The sequence below is a fragment of the Falco cherrug genome, chromosome 5 (assembly GCF_023634085.1).
Source record: "Falco cherrug isolate bFalChe1 chromosome 5, bFalChe1.pri, whole genome shotgun sequence".
Lineage (NCBI taxonomy): Eukaryota > Metazoa > Chordata > Aves > Falconiformes > Falconidae > Falco > Falco cherrug.
Genome location: NC_073701.1, coordinates 245,987 through 267,390, shown reverse-complemented (window position 1 = coordinate 267,390; position 21,404 = coordinate 245,987). Strand labels below are relative to the sequence as shown.

Below are 21,404 nucleotides of genomic sequence, written 5' to 3'. Positions count from 1 at the left end.
TGGAGCATTGTGAATGTAAATAATTCACTCTCTCCCAAATGGTGAGAGATGAGGGCTTGCATGTTGGAGAATACTTTTTCTTATTCCTTTTCAGCCAAGCAAATTTTCTTTCACTCACTTCCCTGCCATACTGTTAGGTCATGATACTTAGTCTCTACTTGAGAGCTTTTTTACTACAAGGGGTGTATGAAAGGAATTTGGATTTCCTGCTTTATATTTCCTACACTGTATTTTGCCAGTATGATCATGTTCTGTATCTAGCATCTTTTAATGCCAGGATTCACTTGTATGTACTTGCTCTCCATTTAGTTATTCTGCATCCTGCCTAAAGAAGTCAGGAGAATAGTATTTTAAAAGGGAGAAAAGCTGTTAGGCACTTAACCCTTGTTAGCATTTTCCATGAGTCAAGTAAGCTAACGTCTGCTCTTGAGAGGCTTCTGTTAATGACTGAATAAAATGCACATTTGAAAAATATAAAATTATGAGGTCCATTTTTCTGTTTCTTTCTGTGTTTTCTGTTCTGCTAATATTTTTGTACAGGAATTGTACATAGTATATTAGGCAAGATCATTAACAGCAGACTTATTAATTTCCTTGGCTTTCCTTTGCTTCATTTCTTCTTGTGATTTTTGTAAAGATCTGTTTTCTGTTTTTGTGGAAAAGAAGACAGATACAGAGTGTAGTGACAAATGCGGTTTACCTACTGCATGTAAGGGAGCAGCAGGGTAGGCAGTCTAGCAACTGAGAGTCATGACAAGGCAGGCAAAAAGTAAAGACTTCATCAGCAAGGGGTACACCCCCACAGCATGGGAATGGGGGTAGCGGGTGAGGCAGGTCTGGTGGCAGTAGCCAGGGTGAACCAAGAATGCAGATTGCCAGGCAAGTCCATTGCAAGGAGGCAGGACCAAGGTCAAACCTGCAGAATCGGGTCTGCAGGAAGGTCAGGACCAGGGCAGTGGGTTACACAGCCAGCTGCAGGCACAACTGCTGCTGCAGCGTAGCTCAGGTGGAGATCATGCACGGCAGCTGCATAAAGCAGCTCCTGGGTGAAGAAGTGGGCACCTCCACCGAGGCTGCTTCTAGCTTTTTCTCAAAGAGTTCCAAGGGCTGTCAAGGTTTCCCAAACAGCTTTCTTTTATTGGAGAACCAGGCTTGAGCACAGGGAGCTAAGCTTGAGGCTGTTGGGACTGGCCCTGACACTGGCATGTAAGACTCTCCAACTAGCACTCCCATCAGTTTTACACCTATGAGTTTTACTCCTTGCTTGCTGTACTATTTCTTCTCTATCCCTGTTCCTCTCGGGTTTTCCATTATCTTCTGCTTTTCTCCCTTTTGCCTCCATTTTCTCACTGTATATTCTTATTCAGTTATTCCACTTTTTTTTTTTCCCCAGTTCTTTCCCTTTCCTTATATTACCAGCGTCCATTCCTGATCTGTTCTTTTGTAATCTGCTGTTCTGCCCTCTTATGTACATCAAAGTAGGTAGAACCAGTGGACACATAAAGTAAATGTCACTTTATCTAACTTTATTCAGGTAGACATCAGAGGTGTATCCTAACATAGTCAGCTAGCTTCCTTCATAGTCAACAGAGAAAAAGACAGGTAACTGGGCAGGACACTTCAGCTCATTCTAAGGCAGATGTCTAAAACAGAGCTGTCCCCATAAGGTGCCTGGCCTTCTCCACTGGCTAAAGAGACACACCTAGATTATGAACACAACTAAATTAAAGTGAGATAAAATCTGTATATAACATCTTCTCTGTGACTTACTGCAGTTTTTAGACTAGGGCAAGTCTTTTCTCCTGCTTGAATTGGACTAGAGTGCTTAGGATCCAGGAGCTATTTCTTCAGGAGGAATAAGAAATTAGTGCCCAGGTTGCCAGACTGTAACAGAATAAAGAATGACCAGTCCTAGCCATCCTGTTATTAGCTTTATGGGCTCAAAAAGGCTTTGATATCTTCAGGAGGTGTATGCAAGGTGCATAAACCAAAAGGAACTATGGCGGGACAGACCTCTTCAAGGCAAGCTGGCTTCTCAATGCATTATTCATAACACTGTTCAACAGTTGTAGCTGGAAAAGACAGGGAAACGAAGGAGGTGAGAAAGCCCCTTGGAATAGAGTCACCTAGATGACTTGGATGACTGTTGGTATTCTGGCAGTAGTCCTGCAAGTGATTTTCTAGTAGATTAGATGGAAGACAGAGTATATGACCAGTGCTAGCTTTAATATTAATTTTTCTGTCTTCATTTTTTGTCTTATTTTTCTCTCTTCAGACCTGTGACCAGCAGCTGAGAACAGGTGCAACAAAAGAACGATGCCTTCAGGGGAAAAGCCTACTTCTGTGTACACTTCTTCTCAGTACTCTCCTTGGCTTTACACTGCTTGTCACCTACATCATGATGACTTGTGGTCTAGGTATAAGATGGGATATCCTTTTCCCTGCTTCCTCATCCACCCCATTTGTAAGACCCCTTTCTCTCCTAGATGCCTCCATTGTGTATTAGGCTTCGCATCTCTCTTAAGAATCAGATTTTCAGTATCTCAAAGAATCCTAACACCAATTGTAAAAAAGGTACACTATTCTGTATCTTCCTTGGGTCATAGTGGGGAGGGAACCCCAAACTTGTCCTCCTTCTCTGCCTGCCATTTAGTATGCCTGGGCCCAGTTTTGAGGGAAAGCATCATTATATTGCTTGCATCTTATCATCATGTCATGCTCTGTCTGTAGTCACCTCCAGGAAACTGGACTGAATATGAAATTTGGAGCTCCTCCTCCACCTTTTTGTCTCTGACTTAGTAAGTCTAGTCCTAGTTTTCTAGTACAGATCAGTGCAGTCATAGTATCAAAAGAAAAGCTACAGTCCCTCACTAATGGGGGAGCTGTGAGCATAGCCCAGAAATATTAATTTGCCTTTCAAATTTGCTAAAGGACTATCTGAAGAACGGTCCATGTAAATGTTTATGCATATGGAATGCTTGGTACTAAAAGTGCAATTACATTGGTGGATACACACATTCCCTGCTCAAAAATAAATCATTGACTCTTCATGTACTATTATTCTTTTGCCCCTGTTATGTGTTGGAAACCTACATAGACCGAGGGAAAACTGTTAATTTAGATCTTGTCTGCTTCTACTCTGCCTACCTTTTACCATGTCAACTGTTGAAACCATAGTATAGAATGCTTTACTTTGATTTACAAGTAGCTTATCTCAGTAAATAATTGATCTGAACTGATGTTGATACAAGACACTGAACCAAGATGAGAACACATACCCAGTGATCTACAGCAGTTTAGATAAAGGGAGTTTTAGATCAAAGCAAGATGTACTAGAAAGTCTTTGTCCTGATTTAACAGATGTGATTGCTGAGAAAAGTTTCCCGTACATGAACATCTCCCTCCACATTTTAAACTTGGCTTCTTATTTTCTCTGTGCTCTGCCCTTCTTTTGCTCCATACGTTGACACCATCAGTTGCTTCTTGCTTATCATTTGGCCAGATTTGGCTGATTCAGAGAAAATACACCGAGAAGGCAGAATAATCCAACCTGTGACTGCCTAGGCAGTATGAACGAAGGACACCATCTCTGGACTGATTACTTGTCCTTTATTCAAAGTATCTCCCTTGTAATGTGCAAAGGCAGTCTTCCTGTGAAGTGAAAGAGCACGCTTTGTTGCATATTCAGCAAAAACTTACATGGAATTCAACATTCTGCATGCAAAGGGGTTTGTACCAAAACTAAATCTTTCAGGGGAAATGTCCCACAGATAACTTCTCATTTTTTCATTTGGAGTTGTTCTCACTCTCCACTGTTACTGTTCAGTTCTCTCCTATTTACTTCCTGCCCAGGATCCTGTGATGCCGAGCTGGGTCTTACACTGTTGGCCAGACTCCTGAATTCTAGGAATGACACTATAGACCCCTGTGAGGATTTCTACAAATATGCGTGTGGCAGCTGGGAAGGCAAACACTCAAACAGAACCACAGAAGAATCACTAAATGTATTTGATGTGTTGTTGGAAGAAAACCAGTTGATCCTGAAAAGGCTCTTAGGTAGGGACAGATGATTGGTGTGTTACCTTCAGCATCTTCCTCAGTCAGAGCTGGGAATACTAACTGAGAGCACAATCATTCCTAACAGGGACTGTGTCCAGCCTCTTCATTCTTCTGTGTATGACAATCTTACATGTACAGATTTATTCTTGATCATATCATATTACAACAGCTGCATTTAAAACATTTTAGTACCCTTTACCAAATCTAACAGATGAAAGTCACACTTTAAAATTCTGACAGCAGCCCAAACCATTTCCTGTTGCCTTGTAAAAGCAGACACTGTGCTTGTCTGAATGTGCGCTCTGGTCATGTGTCCTGACTCCAAGTGGGACTGAAGCCCAGATGTGTACCACCTTCTGCTTGTGCCCCTGTTCCCATGCAAAGAAACTCATGTATTTGGCCTCAGGAAGGGTCATGGCACTAGAAGGTCTCTTGCTTTGAGTGACCATGGAAAGTGTGGATGTATTTACTAAATTGTTCTGAATCAAAGCACAGTATAATATTTTCTCACAGCTTTCTGTGCTCTAATACTGTCCCAAATTATTTTTTTTTTTCCTCAGAGGCCCCACAGTCTGGGATAAGAGGCTCAGCTAAGGAGAAAGCAATCCGGTTCTATCGATCCTGTATGGATACGCAACGGATAGAATCCCAAGGAACTCAACCATTGAAGGACTTCCTAAATCAGGTGAATGTTTCTGCTGTCTCCTCTCCCTTTAGAAGGTAATTCCTGCAGGGAAAAGGAAGTTAGGATCATATGGCCCTACATATTGGAATTTTGCTGGCAGCTGGCCCTGAAATAAGCTCATGGTTCACAGTACAACTTCTAGGTGTTAAATCAGAAGTCTAGCTTTAAATGCTGTTTCAAGATGTGATTTTCTGACATCAGGTATCTGAATCATTCCTCATGACCTTACATATTACTTCAGGACTGAACAACAACCAAGACTGCAAAGAGGGATCACTTTTAATCTCAGAAGCTCAGTTCAATAGGATCCAACTTCCAGATCAAGGATCATCTTGCAAAATGGGTGAAATTTTTGTGTCTGAGATGTGATGGCCATCCACTACTCCAGGCTTCAGGGGAGCTTGTTTAAAGAGGAAAATGCTTTTCTTTCCATTCTGGGAGACTCTTCTCAGTGCCAGGGATGGTTGTACATGGCTGCCATGCTAAATGTGATTACACCCTATCTCCAAGGAGGATGCAGAACCTTCCAGCAGAAGGAACAGTGACTGCAGGTCTATCTGCAAATCTGCTTGTCAGGGAGGTGGGACCTGTAATCCCTGATCCCTGGCTGTCCTTCTGGATGGCTTTAGAACAGAGACCTTTTTCGTCTCACCTTCTCCTGCTTTTTTCCTGTATAACTTGTTCTGTTGAATACCATTCCTTTTCCCTGTGTCATTTTGCAGTTCATTGCTTTGCTTAGGTGAAAGTATCAGGTCATTTTAAAGCCAACAGGGTATGTAGACTTCTTCATGAGTTTTCCCTGTTGCTATTTGCTTTGTTGCTTCTCAGTTGTCATAATGACTGAGCTCATAGAAGTGAAAAATTATTTTGTAAATATGGACCAAACAAGTGTTTTTCTCACCTGCTGTCATGCTGTGTCTCCCCCTCTCTAGGTTGGTGGATGGAATATGACAGGTGCAGGGAAAGCAGAAGACTTTAATGAAACTCTTCGGACTCTCATGGGCAGATACAGCACATTTCCCTTTTTCAGAGTCCATGTAGGACCCAGTCCTTTTGACCTCAAGACCAATATTATTCAGGTAAGCAGGTTAAAGAAAGAAATTTTTCAGGAAGCACTGGGAATAAAGAGTCAATTACATGGCCCATGAGACCCAAACTTGCTGAATTTAAGCCTATGTTCTTCTGTGAAGAAAGTTTTCCCTAAATTTCAGTAAACTTGATTTTATGACATAAAAAGCACTTATTTCTGGAAATAAGCAGATAAGGAAGAATAAATTGCTTACTTCTTCTCACTTCTCCTGCCTGACAGTGTAGACTGTACTTCATTGTGGAAGGGACTGTTTCTTCTAATGCTGATTGGTATGACTAGTACAATAACGGACTCTGAGTGCTAAGTGTCTAATACACAGTGTACTATGAATTTTGCAGCTCACTGTTGTGACTGAAACCTGCTAGGCAGCTAAGCACCACACAGCTGCTTGTTCACACCCCCACCCCAAATCAGAAGTATAGAAGTGTGAAAACTCACAGGTTGAGAAAAAGATGGTTTAATAGTGGAAAAAAGGGGGGAAAAAAGAACAATAAGGTAAAAAAGGAATAGATGCAAAACCCACCAATTGCTCACCATCAACTGACCACTGCCCAGCCAGTTCCCAAGCAATGGCAGCCCTTGCCAACCTCCTTCACACCCACTTTTATTATTGAGTACAATGTCATGGTATGGCAAACACCGGTGGTCAGTTGGGGTCAGCCGTCCCAGCTGTGTCCCCTCCCAGCTTCTTGTGCCCCCCAGCCCACTCACTGGTGGGATGGTGTGAGCAGCAGAAAAGCCCTTGGCTCTGTGTAAGCACTGCTCAGCAGTAACTACAACATTCCTGCATTATCAACACTGTTTTCATCACAAATCCAAAACACAGCCCTATACGAGCTGCTATGAAGAAACTTAACTCTCTGTCAGCCAAATCCACTACATCATGTAGAAATATTCAATGTGGTTTACATTTGACCATCAGTCACTGCAGATTGTAATGAGCTTGTAAATGAGCTGCAGAATATGACAGAGCCACAAAAATTACTTAGCAAACATTTTCCAAAAGTAAAAGTAAGACACAGAAATTAACAAAGCCTGTTAAGCATATTCTCACATTTCTAGTGTTTCTGAAAATAGTGAGATGCTTTTCCTTTACTCCTTTTTGCAGATTGATCATCCTGAGTTTGAGATGCCACCTGAGAGTAAAATCAAAGAACAAAATTATCTTGAGGTAACATATCAGAGGCTGAAGAAAGGTAAAAAGGTATTTGGTGTAGGAATTTCCTTGAAATGCCTCCTGGCTCAGAGTGGTCTGTTTCCGTGGGTTACAGTCACTGACCTCTGAAAATGTCTCCAGAAGGAATTCTTTACAAAAGTCTCTACTTTTCCAAAAAGGTAGTTTGTAAAGTGCAAATCATTTTATATGCCAGGATTACAACTCCTAGTGTAGAAACAGAATGCTATAGTTCAAATTTGTATTTGCTAAATAACATGAACCTGGGCTTCCCTCTAGGTTCCACCTTGAATGAACATTTATAAAAAATACCATCCAAAGAAAGGCTTTGTAACTTTAAATCTGTGTATTGGGGGAGGGGTAACTAGCATTTTAGAAGTTATTTTAAAATGTTTTAACCTAAGCAGGGGAAAAAAGCTCTTTGACTTTGGGAGTCATTGCAGCAAAATTAATTTAATCAGAGCTCTGTAATTTTTCTGAACTTTATAAAAACTGAGTTTATTTCAGTTTCTCGGTCTGACTTTCAGAGAAGTCCTCAAAAAAACCCAAAAACCCTGTCTACCCATCACAAGCATTCCTTTGATACCTCATAAACATAGAAGTAAGACTCTGGCATTTTGTTTCCATCAAAAATACTGGTTCATTGTATTACTACACATCTCTCCTTTGCCTTCAGAAAAGGCAGGCCTACATCCCCAAAATTACTCTGGTATTTAATGTAATTGTAAGCTGGGACAAAAATAACCTCTTGAGAATTCAGTGTTCTTCACTGAGAGAGAAGCTGTACTTGGCAAACTGATTCCACATGAAGAATTACATGAGGATGTTGCAGTGAAGAAGACAGTTTTAGGTACAGGGATGCAGTGGTTTTGAAAAATTGAAGCTTATATGGTCAAGGTGGTTGGATGGGTGGGGTGACTAATTTTCAGTCATGTTTCTCCCGCTGATCATATGCTTTGTATTGCAGGTTCTCCGTGTGTATCTCTCATATTTGAGGAAATTGGGGGGCCTACTTGGAGGGCCACTGGATGATCCCACTGATTCCTTTTCCCTTACTTTATCCTTCATCTCTAACCTCCAGCGAGTTGTCACCCCACTGCAGGAAAGACAGCAGAGGGGGATGCTGTTCTTTCGCACTACCATTAGGGAGCTACAGGTATCTATGCCTTCGAACTCGAGCAACACAATTCCATGTGGCTCATACATAGACATTCCTAAGATCTAGATTAAAACAGATATGAGACAGTCTGTTTAGATACTATTCCTTTGCAACTTGAAGTCTGTTGAGCTTTAAATAATCTATTAACTTACGATCTTTTATTGACAGCAGTTGGATTTTTCAGGCCCACCCCTTCCCCAGTGCTAATTTGATAAAAAAAGGCAATTGTCCTTTTCCACTATAATCAATACCCACATTATGAAAGCAGTTTAACTTGTTGGAAGTATCTCTTTACACAGTATTAGGGAGACTATCCCAGGTATTTCTTGGATCCATAGTTCAGCATGTAAGCTCCATTTTACTTCTAGGAAAAGGCACCTGCTATTGACTGGCTGTCGTGTCTCCAGGCTGTCTTCCACCCTATGCCAATGAACCTCTCTCAGCCAGTTGCAGTGCATGACATGGATTACTTAAGAGGCATGTCACAGCTCATCAAACAGTGGCACAAGAAAAGGTAGGAGTCAATATCTCTGGTTTTAGTTGTTCACGCCTCAAGAAATATTAGAGGCCTATGTTAAAGCCTGCTGAATCCAGTAGCCTAATGATTGCAAGGGTGCCGTGGCTCTGTATCCACAGGTTTAGCCAGTACTAAGGCTTAGCATATATTCCAAATAGACTTGCACATGCACACACCATATATGTACACACATACAAATGTATGTGGTGTCACACAGATGAACAGAGATGGAACACAGTGCCTTTACTGGCACCCACCCATGCATAGCATTCATACAAACATGAACAGCCCAGACAGCCTGATCCTGTTCCTCCTCTCCAGCTGATCAGTATTGGTCTATACTAGTGAAATATATATATGAACATACACAGTAAGGATCACTCCAGTAGCTGGTCTCAGATATTCAGTCTGTCCAGAAGCTGGGGCCAGATCCCCTGGTGTCCACAGCTGCTGGCACCTGGATGTATGAGTTCCCGAGTCCTGCAGCACCACTTTGGTTGCTGGTACTCTGGTACCTTCCTGTTACAAACACACATATACAGGCAGATCTCTCCAGCAGCTGGTCCAAACTGCTAGTCTCTCCAACAGCCAACCCTCAGACCCGTGCTGTCTCCAGCAGCTAGCCTGAACCAAAGTCCCTCCAGCAGGCAACTCTCAGACTCCTTGTCTCTCCAGTATCCAGTCCCATCCCCACACACTGAGAACAGAATGTTATTTAAGAACAGCATTTAATAAGATAGGACAGATTCTGGTGACCATGTGCAAGGCTCAGTCAGGCAAGCCACGAGTTTATGCTCAACCATTCCCTCTTACCACTTTTCCTCTCCACTTTCCCACACGTGTTTCCCCCAATACACCATGATCCCTTCCCTTTCCCTGCCTTTGGTCCTTCCCATAAACATCCCATAATAAGTCTTAACGAATCCCACAGACCCCTCAAAATACTCTATAAGTTTCACCCAGTCCTAAAAACACTCTTTCTCCTGCTTCCCACAAAGAATCCTGTGCCCCAGCAGGCAATTACCCCTTGAGTCATCAGTGTTCTGGGGAGAGCATTTCTTTGGTTGACTCAGCCCCAGGTGTAGCCCATCCAGAGTACTTCATTGTCATTGTTCAGGTTACTGGAGTTCCTCTGCATTAAATTATTCCTCTGATACTTGCCACGCCTCTGTGTTTATTGTGACCAACCTTCAATCTTCAGTCTTTTTAAATGTCATTTTCCTACAGGATCCTTCACATTTATATGATTGTTTGTCTGGTTGGGAATCTCTCACCAGCCCTTGACAGTAGATTCCAAGATGCACGCCTGGAGCTATCTAAGATTCTTTATGGAAAAATGGGATCTAGAATGGTGAGTTAGCCCTTAACCATCTTCTTCAGACTCCCCAGCAGCTGAACACACCAGGACATGCCTTCTGGATGTTCTCTTGATGCCTCATCTGGATGGAGTCTCTCAAATTTGTGACTCTTACTCTTACTGGAGCAGGGGTCCTCAAACTACAGCCCATGGGACGGATCCACCACCACCACCACCACCACCACCACCACCACCACCACCACCACCACCACCACCACCACCACCACCACCACCACCACCACCACCACCACCACCACCACCACCACCACCACCACCACCACCACCACCACCACCACCACCACCACCACCACCACCCCCCAGGGTCCTCAATCCGGCTCCCGGTATTTAAAGAACCACCATCCCCCACACACAAACACACCCGCTGGGGGCTGGCGGGGGAAACCAAGCAGCCACAGATGATTCCTGACATGTCATCCGAGTGCCAGCCCCCTGGTTAAAAAGGTTGAGGACCCCTGCCCTAGGGCATTAACTGCTTCCTTTTTCTCAAAAGAAATGTGGGAGTAGACATGACACAAAACTTTAGAGAGCTAAGTGCACTGTATCATGGGGTGTCAGCTAGCATGTGAACTTCATCTTGTGTGGAAGTAAGTGAAGTAAATCGTAAGAAAATCAGTCTTCTACTTGATTAAAGCTTTCTGAGGTAGCCTAAATGGAACTACATTACTTATCACTCACTGCTGTCATTTTTAGATAGCGGCGTATTTGATACTGACTGCATGTTTACATATCTTTTTACTGTCTTCCTATCTCTTTGGCCTCACTCTCATGTCTTTATTTCTTTCTCTGTTCTTACAGGTCCCAACTGAGCGCTGGAGGAAGTGCTTGACTGATACCAGCTCTTTCTTTGAGCCAGTTCTAGGGCAGATGATTGTGCAAGAAATTTTCCCTCAGCAGACCAAGAAACTTGTAGGTATTCATCCTCTTAACCATCAAGCAGAGCTCAGCTTCACTTCTTTCTTTTTTTGGCATGCCAGTTTAAGACCACATTAAGGCAGCAAAATCATGTGTAGGTTTTATACCTTTTTACATATTCCCATACTTACACACTTCACCTCCTATTTTGGGTATGAAAGATGTCAGACCAAGACATTGCTGTCATTTCTAGAATAACCTATGTTAAAATATTATTAAAAAATATCTTTATCTCAATTGTTAGCAAAGTCATGTGTGCAGCACCAATATCTATGACAGCCCTACAAATGCATGCAGTCTCCCTGTGCTTCCTGGAATGGCAGTATTAACAGTATTCATTACCAATCTGACATATCAAATAAGATTTTCAACTGCAAAGCCATTAAACCATTGTATGACCAGTTGTACAAAAACAAATCAATGCCAAAACATTCTGAGTAGATCCACAGTAAAAGGAACACCTGCCTGCAGTGTGGAAAAAGATTTTTTTTTTTCCTTTGATGATTAGCGTTCCTTTTTCTTTTGAAGGAAGTTAATGTAGGTGCTAGGTTTTGTAAAGAGTTTGCAGTGTAAAAAGTGACAAGAGTAAGTAATCCCAAGAAAAGTTAATGGGAAAACTAAGACTATGTGTAGTGAAGCACAAAGCTGAATGAACAAAGCATAATTTTGTGAAGAGACTCAGATTGCCATAACTGTGGAAAGGGAGACACCAGCATGAAATACTTGTGGATACTGAATTTTCATTTCATTTAAAAAGTGGGGCAGTCATCTGGTCCATTCCTATCCCTGCAGGGATTGAATGAAAAAAGAATTATGTTTCCCTAAGTTACCATGAGAGGCAAGATGAAAAGGTGTATGGGAGAGAATGGTGAGCCCTGTGAGGAACCACTGAATGCCAAATAACTCAACCTAAATCGTTGTAGAAACTGAAATCTCCTCTTTCATCACAAGAAAAGGAATTTCCCCCCAGTTATTCTGTGGCTGAATTGCTGGAACATGGAGTGATGGTACCTAAGCCTGAGCAATGTTTTTCTGTAGTCCTGAATGTGCCTTCTTTTCTCCGTGGCAGGCTGAGCAGATGTTCTCTGAAATCCAAAATGCTCTCTATGGCCAACTGGATCAGTTGGAATGGATGGATGAACAGACCCGCCAAGAGGCTAAAGTCTTGGTGAGTGCAGAAGGCAGGAGTTGCTGAGGCGTTCCTTTCCCTGAAGTCTTTGGAGAAGGAAAGGAAGGGGCCTGCACCTTCACATATTCCACCTGCTTCCACAGGCACACAGCCTTAAATAGATGTCTTGTACACGGTGCAAACTGTATGTGGTGTCTGCAAGTGCTATCACACACATGTGGTCATACGTTGATGTGTAGGCATAGAAAGGCTCATTGTTTATTTGTCCACAGATAAAAACTATGCTCTAAAAAAAAAAGCAGAGTAGAATAACATTAGACCTCAGGTCATTGAGTTAAGAAAGCAGAGTAGCAAGAGTAGAAGTCTTGTTGAAACAGAGTAGCTGTCATTTTGAAGGGTTGATTCACAGATTATATTTAGGTTGTTTAGAAATAGAGTTTAAATAGGACTTCTAGAATGTAAAGCCTCCCATCGGTCATGTTTCTTTTTGTTTGTCTGTTTGTTTGTTTGTTTATTATAATTTTAGGTTTCCAAACTACAAGTGGACATTGGCTATCCAGCTCACATACTCCAGTCTGCCAAAGTGAACCTGGAATACCAGAATGTGAGCTATACAATGTAAACATGCCTGCCTCATTATTGGCAGTTTACCTGTACCAACTGCTATCTTATCTGCTGCTAAAAGAGGCTATGACCTCTGGAACAATAATAATTTCCTACTGTTCATTTTCTGGGAACATATGGGCCCACAGAACCTTTATCTGTTGCTTCTGTACTGTTGCCTGTGCTGTCTCCTATTCAGAGTGGCTGGCCTGATACAGATTGTTTGTTACCTCCTTGTATGTTCTGTTCGGCCTGCAGATAACATTCCTGTCATATCTTAAACTGAAGATCTTTAGAACTGGGGGAGAAAACCCACAAGTATTCCATTGGTTTGTTTTTTGATGAATCCTTTTTTGACCCATGAGACTTTTTCTCATACTAATTCACTTCTCACTCATGCCCTATGAGTCACATTACCTGTCTCTTCCCTCAGTTGGAGATAAATGAAGACACTTTTTTCCTCAATGTGGTGGCTTGCTTGAAAGTACTGAGGGAAAATTCCTACTTGAAACTCCTTCAGAATCACTCACAGGATAAGTAAGTGACAGATACTGATCTGAAAAATATAACAGAATCATGCACTTGTGGACTAACTGAGGTTGGAAGTGACCTATGGAGATCCTCAAGTCCAACTGTCCTGCTCAAAGCAGGGTCAGCTAGATCAGATCACTCAGGGCTGCGTTCAGTTAAATGTCTGTCTCTCTTCTTCTGAGGAAGGAGGGACAGGACAGGAGGGATGGGCAGGGAGGTGGGGAGAGCTGGACACAGTACTTCCAGCTGTGGTTTCACCAGTCCTGGATTAGAGGGACATAATCACCTCTCTTGACCTGCCAGCAACGCTTCTAATCCAAGACAAGATGCTGTTGTCCTTTGCTGCAAGGCTGCATTGCTGCATGCTGCTTAAAAAAGCCTTGAAGTTGTGAGAGTGAATCCCCTAATGTGTGTGAAAGTTAAGCTAATAGGTCTGACCATCTGTAAACAAGTGAAGGTTTATTTCAAACACCTTTAACTCCAGACAATGTGAATTTCATCATTTGCTGCTGCTGTATGAATAATTGTATTGAGGAGACCATTTTTGCAAGCCCAGTGGAGGAAAGGAGCAAGGTATGAGATAAGGAGTTAACACATTCTCTCATTTCTCTTTTTCTGCTTCTAGCTGGTATGTGTCCCCCTGGACTGTGCGTTCTTACTACTCAATAAGGCACCACATGGTGGTCTTTCCTGCTGGAATGTTCCGCAGCCCTTTTTTCCACATGGAGTTTCCCAGGTATGGAGGGTCTGCAAAGGTGGAAGATGGATGTAGGCCCTTGGCTGCACCATGTTTCCAAGGAAGAACCTTAATGGGTCTGTCTTTAACCTCTTTCTTACTGCATCCCAGAATGACACTGTAAAGGGGGAAAAAGTAGCTTTTTCTAAAGCCACATGGATACTGCCTTATGAATTCTGAAAGAGTGTGATCATTGACTCTGCTGGAACAAAATCAGAATCTAGGCGAAGCTAAGCTAAGCCAAGTATATTACTCCAGAGCGAAAAGACAGAAGTCCCATGTAGCTTAACTGCAAAAAATATGTTTTACATTTGCCTCTAATTTCTAGACTCCAAGAGTTCCAGCATCTAACCCATAGAAATCTAATGCAGAGAAAATAGGAGCCTCACAGAGCAACTTCTTATCAGAAGTCTTTTTCAAATGGATCAAACATAGTTCTTCTCTTCCTTTTTTTTAAAGAAACTTTTTCTAAAAAGGAAATACATTTTTCATTCTGAGTCTTCCCCTGCAACAATGACACTTCTGTGGGCTACACTCTTAGAGCTGGGTTCTTTCATCATATGGAATAGATCTATTAAGTGATTTTTTTCTGATATTAAAAGCACTTAAAACAGTTGACTGTAAAAATATTATTTGATGTCCTTTTTTACACAATAATGGATAGAAACTTCTCCTAATCCCATTGTACTGAAAGCTAATCTCACATTGTGGTAAGAGGCTGCATTTTGAAAGAAACATGTCTCAGTTAAAAGCAATTATTTTCTCCATGATGATCTTCTACCACTAGTTGTATGACATCTTCTAGCGCTTGCAGTATTTAATGAATTCATTATAGCATGAAAAACCAGACACCTCAAAAGAATAACAGGAAAAAATAAATTTTCCAGTGGTACGGGCTGTCACCTGCCATATCCTTCCTCTCTGAAAAAGTGTCTACAACTTCTTAATCCTTTTCTGTTGAGTGTTAGTAAAATATATTTTTCTCACTGTCATCCCCATCGAATGAAATAAGTCAAACTTGAACAGCTTTTGGTGAGTTGGCACAATAACATTTTCTCAGATGATGCTCCAAAGCCTAAATCTTACTGACAAAAGCCAAATCAGATGACTGTAAGGGAAATTTTTAAAATAAGAAGTCAGCAAAGCAATACAATTGTTATGGAATCCTAGAATCATAGAATGGTTTGGGCTGGAAGGGACCTTTAAAGTTAACCAGTCCAATCGCCCTGCCATGGGCAGGGACACCTTTCACTAGATCAGGTTGCTCAAAGCCCTGTCCAATGAGACCTTGACCACATCCAATGGTGAGGCATCCACAGCTTCTCTGGCAGCAATTACAAGTTATCAGCTACAGAGCTTCTGAAAGAGCAGTTCTAAAAGAAGATAAGCATTAGTTGTTTTTTGTCACTTCCTAGTGAGTTCCCCGTGATGATCTACTACAATAATTTCATGCTTAAGCAATGTTAATCAGTACATGTAAAGAAAGAAAGAGCTCATAATTTCATATTACGGAAATGCATTTTGAGTGTACTCTTGTGTGACTGTAAATTCATTGCATAAATCATATATATTCTGATTAGAAAGAACTGCTGGAGGTCTCTTGTGCAATCTCTTGCTTGCAGTGAGATCACCAGTGCTAGACCAGAATAACTGTAATCAAACTTTCATGATTTTAATTTGCCTTGCCAGTTTTATGCATCGTCTTTCATTAGACAACTTTTGCAAGATTGCTTCTCCAACCATCCTGCTTTTGTATGATTACCATTGCAGTTAGTTTGTGCAGTTCAGCCCGTAGTGGGTAAATAAGGCCATACCCCAACAATAACAAATATGAGTTAATAAAGGCAGAATCTTGTTCACAGACTCTTCATTATTATGATGGTTTATTAGCTATGAATACTTTAAAGCAAGCCCATAGTACAATTTTAAAGATTAATAGAGTAATTTACACTTGTATCTGCATTTTTACAGTGTACCGCATCTGAGAGACAATAAATAGAAAATGCTTCTGTGTGCTGTCAGAATAGAATGTTCCTGTGTAGCCCACAGTTGTGCTCAGTGGCTATAAAGAATGTTCATCTGCCCTCTTTTTCTTTTCAAAAGCACTCTTTTCATGTTCATTTTTCAGTGCTGTGAACTTCGGAGCCATTGGGGTCTTCATGGCGCATGAACTTCTTCACACATTCTATGGCTATGGTGGGTACCAGCTGTGGTGTCTTTCTTTGCTCTTCTGGGTCCCCACTGGTGCTTTCCCTCAGGGGATCTGAAATCATGGTCCTTATATAAATGTATAATATATATATTATTAAGGTAGATGAAGGTAAGGAAAACCCATTCCAGGCCATGCTGACTACTAAGAAGACTCGGTGGTTAATGTGAGGAATACAGGTGAATGCCAGGAATACCTTTACTTTCCAGGATTTTTTTCCCCCTACAGTGCTGCCTGGGGGCTGTCCTACATGCAACAGTAGTGCACTACAGAAATCTATAGACTGCTTGGTTGAACAGTATGAAAGCTATGGCTTTAAGGTCAATGGTACTTTTACACTGTTGGAGAATACAGCTGACACTGGAGGGCTTGCCATCGCTTACCAGGTATTGTAGTCTACTTACTTCTCTAATCTCACAGCCTTACCACATAACTCAATGGCCATATCACAAGACTGCTCTGCTGCATCCCTCTCCTGCATGCTGCTCCAGTTCGAGATTGCTTGCACGCCTGTGCCAGTGCAGCATGTGTCCTGCATGTCCTCTGCTAATCCAGACACAGGTTCCTCACAAAGCTTTGCTCATAACCTCACTAGTTCCATGTAAGACCGCTTCTCCCCTTCACCAGTCCTGGGATGGGCCTTTCTTTACTTCTCTATTTATGTCATGCACACAAAACCATGTCATTATTTATATGTTTATGTTATACCTGAGGATCTAAGGTGAGACATGAACCAGAATTCTGTGTGGTGGTAAAATGACCCCATAATGATGTTTTCAGCAATGCTTTAGTCTAGAGAGAATTTTTTATTTGCTCAAGCAGCTCAAGCAGCTCATGAATGCAGGGTGCTCTGGGATCTCTAGGTCACAGATTGTTACTTGTTACGTTCTTGCACAAAGAATGTTGGGAGGGAGAAAGTCTTTTAATTTTTCTTCAAATACTTGTGACTTGCTTTGAAAGTAATTTTCATTCTTTCATGGTGCAGTCACCCCATCTTCTGTTATGACAATGTGTGGGTGTGGTAGCATCTGAAATGGGAAGGAAAGGGGTTATATTGTTATTCTCCCATCTTAGAGTTATTCAGGGCATGGCCAGCAGCAGGGAGCATCCCAGTGAGGAGAGAGATATACAAATTTGCGTATTTATTATATATTAGATTGATATAATTCATTGACAGAAGACATGGTTTTGGGACACTGTCTGAGGGGGGATTTATTAATAATTTTCTTTCTCCGCAGGCCTATAAGAATTGGCTGAAAAAGCACAAAGAAGAGAAGGATTTACCTAAGATTGGACTTTCACATGACCAGCTTTTCTACCTCAGTTTTGCTCACGTAATGAATTCTAGGCTAGCCATATGTCTCTCACTCTCCATTGTCTTCCACATTATTAGAGTTTGTCTTTCTCAATATTTAATCACTTTTCCCCTTATTCACAGAACTGGGAATGTCCGATGTTCCCGAGAGATGCAGAATCTTATTTAGAAAACTAAATTTCACATGTAGGGCCCCTAACCTGTTACGGATCTCAAAGCTAGCAAAGGGCTTGTCTGCAAATATATCTTTTACAAAGCTTTGAAATCTACCAAAATTAAGCTGTAGCCGATAAGCTGTGTCAGGGAAAGCATGCTTCATTGCCAGCTTCTGAGTATATTTTTCGCTGTTGTGAGCAATGTTACACAGGGAAAGTGGAATTTTACTGGAAAAGGCATGTCTCTTTCCATCCCTTCCTTCATCTGCCTCTCTGTTGTGGTGAATAACTAGATGTTGTATCATTGAGTGACTGATAGTGAAAAAAGAGAGTTTAGAATGTTATTTAGAGATAAAGAACTAGAAGTACATGTACACCTAGTTCAGGATTTCTGTGGGAACCTGGTTTAAGGATTTGTGCCAAGTTGTGTAGTTGTGCATAACTGTACAGTTGAGTTCTTCATCATAGATCATTGGATTTCTAAGTCACACCCTTGTAAGTCACTGTAATTGTACAAAGGGAAAAGTTTTGTGCATGTATTGACATTAGGTCAGAGCAGTACGTAGAAAAGCAGTTCTGAAATCGCATATTATTGGGTCTTGGTGGCAAGATTTGCATTTCAGAGGCTATCTGGCAGCTACTGCATAATTTATCAATGAATAAAGACTGAAATCACAAGAGTGAAGACTTGGAGTGCTAGTTTAACACCAGTAAAGTCACATAACCTTCCCCTCAATCTCTCAAGTAGTAATGAGATGTTGTGTTCTTGATGAGCTCTCATTGCTTTTGCTTAAGATGCTGAATCTGGACACTGAGACTACATCTATACCTTTATTTTAGATGGAGTCCAAAGTTGCACGAGCCTAAACTCCAAGGTGGTCTAAATTCCCTGTGTTCTGGACTACACAGTATAGAAAGAGAGCAGATGGCTTTTCAGATAGGAAATTGGAACAAGGAAGTTTAGGGAAAGAGAAAACAGTCAGAAATTGTGGTGGTGAAAGGAAAAATCTGAACATTGTCGGCACCCACATAAGTGTGTTTCATTGTTTACTCCAGCAGCCTCAGTCACATGGGTGGAGGCACGAGGAGCCTTAAGTCTTGTTCACACAAGGACTTTCAGTCAAACTGACTTTCCTGTTTTGCCTCCTTTCAGGCAATGTGTGGACACCAGGATCCTGAGAAACTACAGTCTTCCCTGAACACAGATCCTCACAGTCCTTTGCCACTTCGTGTTTGTGGGTCTGTCAGCAACAGCCAGGACTTTGCCAAGCACTTCTACTGTCCCAGTGGATCCCCAATGAACCCACACAAGAAGTGCCACATCTGGTAATCTGCCTGGAAAAGGAGGAAGAGAAGTATGTCCTCAGTGAGAGAAAGACCTGACCTCCTCTACCTTTCTTTTCTTGTTATCCTTTCCTCAGCAGCTGATGGTAGCAAATTTTTTCCACTGAGCTCATAAGGAAAGAGGCTCTCCTCCTACTGCTCTCAGCACACTGTCCCAGATTAGACAACTCTGGAGTTCAGCAAGTCCCACATTAGTAAGATGACTAGCCAGTCTCTAGTAGGCAACATCTGAGAAGCTGTAAACAGAAGGACTGTTACATTATTAGTCCCTCTGTTCAGTGTATTTCCTTGTCTACTCCAGCAGCCTCACAGTCATGTTGAATGGACAGGTCAATAAACTGGAGGTCTAAGACCTGTTCATGTAAGATTGGCTCTTAGGGAAATCCTGTGCATTACTATGCAAACCACACATGTAAGTTAGCAGAGAGGGAAGAATCTTCTTCTTTTCTCCTGCCAATAAATGGAGATGGGTACTAGGAAAGACTCAGTGGCTGCAGCTTCTAGGCTGAAGGAGACATCACTTAATAATGAAGGTTACTGAAGGCCTTCCCAGTTCTGTTTTTGTTTCATCAGGAAATCTCCTAGAACATCCTTATTGGTGGGAGGGGACTGGAGGCTGAGCATAGATTCTCGTTCTTCTTCCTTTTCCAAAAAGGTTGTCTTTTTTTAGTCTTTATTTATGGTTGAGGATATGGCTGAAGGTGGAGTATGGGACAGTCACAAGGGTTTCTAGAAGTCTCTGAAGACTGAACAATTAGAATTCCAAGAACTTCTCTGGATCTGAACCTGGTTCTCTCATGCTAAAAGTTCTTTCATCACTACATTTGTAAATATTTACCATCCAAACAGAGAAGCAGAGCTGCTGTAGGATTTTACTTTCTATTTGAAATTGAGTTTTAGGTATTTATTTACTTTAGAGGAAAAAGAGAGTAGGAAGTAACGTATTTTAAGGTAGCAGGAGAAGTGCTTAAAGCACATTCTCAAGATTAACACAATAATCATATCATTTTCAGGTTCTGATAATTAAAAATTTATACCAATGTTCTAAAATTTACCAAAGTTAATAAGTATACAAAATACTCTTACTCTTTGCATACTCTTCAAACTGTTCTTGATTATGGGAGCATTTTTATTTTACTTGTTATGTTAGCTGCCTGGGGATTGTTTGTGGAACAGGTGATGGCAAGTGGGAACATCCCTTATCGATGTAAGCTTTGTAAAAATTGTGACAATCCTAAAATTGTGTTAATCTTTTCCAAATACTGACCAATACAGCAAAACATTTTCCAAGAACAGACTGTTCAGAGATATTTTTTCATTAATTAACTAAAATATTAATAAAGTGTTTGCTTCAGAGGAAAAAATTCATTGCAAACTCTTTATGACCAGGCCCACTTCTTTGTTCTGTATTTGTACTGTTCCCAGCATGACTGCACAAGTAATAAATAATAATACCTCAAAACAATTTGACTTATTTACCCATCATGAAATATAAAAAAATTGGGCTTGTGCTTATCTTTACCATTTAAACACTGTATGCATTTACTCTACTCATTTAATTGATTTTGTCCTAGCAGAGTGTCCAGACGGTCTTTCTTTTAGATGCTAATAGCAATTAACATTGTACCAGACCTTGTGTGTAATACAGAAGTTATTTTAGTGTAATGAGACTACTTGGCTTCTTTGTTTATTATGTATAGAAAAAAGCAAAAGCTATTAACAGTCTCCATATTAAGCATCTTTAACTTTTCTTGTATCTATCTTGTTAAGTGTATGGGGGGAAAGTTCCCTGGAATATGCAGTTTTTTCTTGTTCTTATAATGTATGATGGATTTACGAATACTCTGTTCAAAAGGCAGGGTCACCCTTGAAATTGGTGAGTTGAATCAATTCTTGTTTATTATCTATGATGTTTTTACACAAAGCACATATGGGAAGTGCAAGAAGGGAAGTCTGGCTTAGAAAAAATTGCATGAGTCTTGGACTGAGAATTTATTGTGTTTCTCAAAAAGATATGTGCACAAGGCCCCTGCTCTTGTTCTCAGTGTTGCAAGTTCCCTGGGATGTGGTTGGTGAAGAGAAGCTATGCTCCCTAGTAGGTAATCATGAAACGCAGGTAGATGTTCAAATTGTTATCATCCATGACCATAGAAATTATTTCATGCTTTATGTCACATATATAAAAAATAGAACAATGCTGACAGTGTTCAGGAAAAGAGCCAGATCCAACAGTGGATCTTTCACCACTGAATTCCTCAGTCTCTGTGAGTCCTCATGCTGCACCATGTCGATCACCTCCATTCCTTCTCCCATTGACGAGGCCACAAATGTTTCCTCCATTTGCTCGTACCCTGTAACTGGGGGTGGGTAAGAACAACATAAGCTTTCTTATTCTCTTCTTTCATACT

At 41.2% G+C, this 21,404-nt stretch overlaps 1 protein-coding gene across 16 annotated transcripts in view; it reads left to right on the top strand.

The window, feature by feature from the left end:
• The window catches only part of KEL (Kell metallo-endopeptidase (Kell blood group)), a 40,287-nt gene extending 19,551 nt beyond the window's left edge, over positions 1–20,736 (top strand). For 4 of the 16 annotated variants that reach the window (XM_055710847.1, XM_027801994.2, XM_027801997.2 and 1 more), the window contains 16 exons: positions 3,853–4,056; positions 4,620–4,744; positions 5,677–5,823; positions 6,943–7,038; positions 7,976–8,164; positions 8,536–8,681; positions 9,912–10,035; positions 10,858–10,968; positions 12,044–12,142; positions 12,630–12,707; positions 13,140–13,243; positions 13,863–13,973; positions 16,102–16,169; positions 16,411–16,568; positions 17,421–17,516; positions 18,806–20,736. In XM_055710847.1, coding sequence (XP_055566822.1) covers positions 3,853–4,056; positions 4,620–4,744; positions 5,677–5,823; positions 6,943–7,038; positions 7,976–8,164; positions 8,536–8,681; positions 9,912–10,035; positions 10,858–10,968; positions 12,044–12,142; positions 12,630–12,707; positions 13,140–13,243; positions 13,863–13,973; positions 16,102–16,169; positions 16,411–16,568; positions 17,421–17,516; positions 18,806–18,982 — 2,033 coding nt within the window. In that variant the 3' untranslated portion in view covers positions 18,983–20,736. Of the gene's footprint in view, positions 1–2,275; positions 2,465–2,486; positions 2,575–3,826; positions 4,057–4,619; positions 4,745–5,676; positions 5,824–6,942; positions 7,039–7,975; positions 8,165–8,535; positions 8,682–9,911; positions 10,036–10,857; positions 10,969–12,043; positions 12,143–12,629; positions 12,708–13,139; positions 13,244–13,862; positions 14,051–16,101; positions 16,170–16,410; positions 16,569–17,420; positions 17,517–18,805 lie in introns of those variants that run through there. The other 12 variants (XM_055710849.1, XM_014278109.3, XM_027802000.2 and 9 more) reach the window with 11 other exon arrangements.
• The last annotated feature ends 668 nt before the right edge of the window (positions 20,737–21,404 follow it).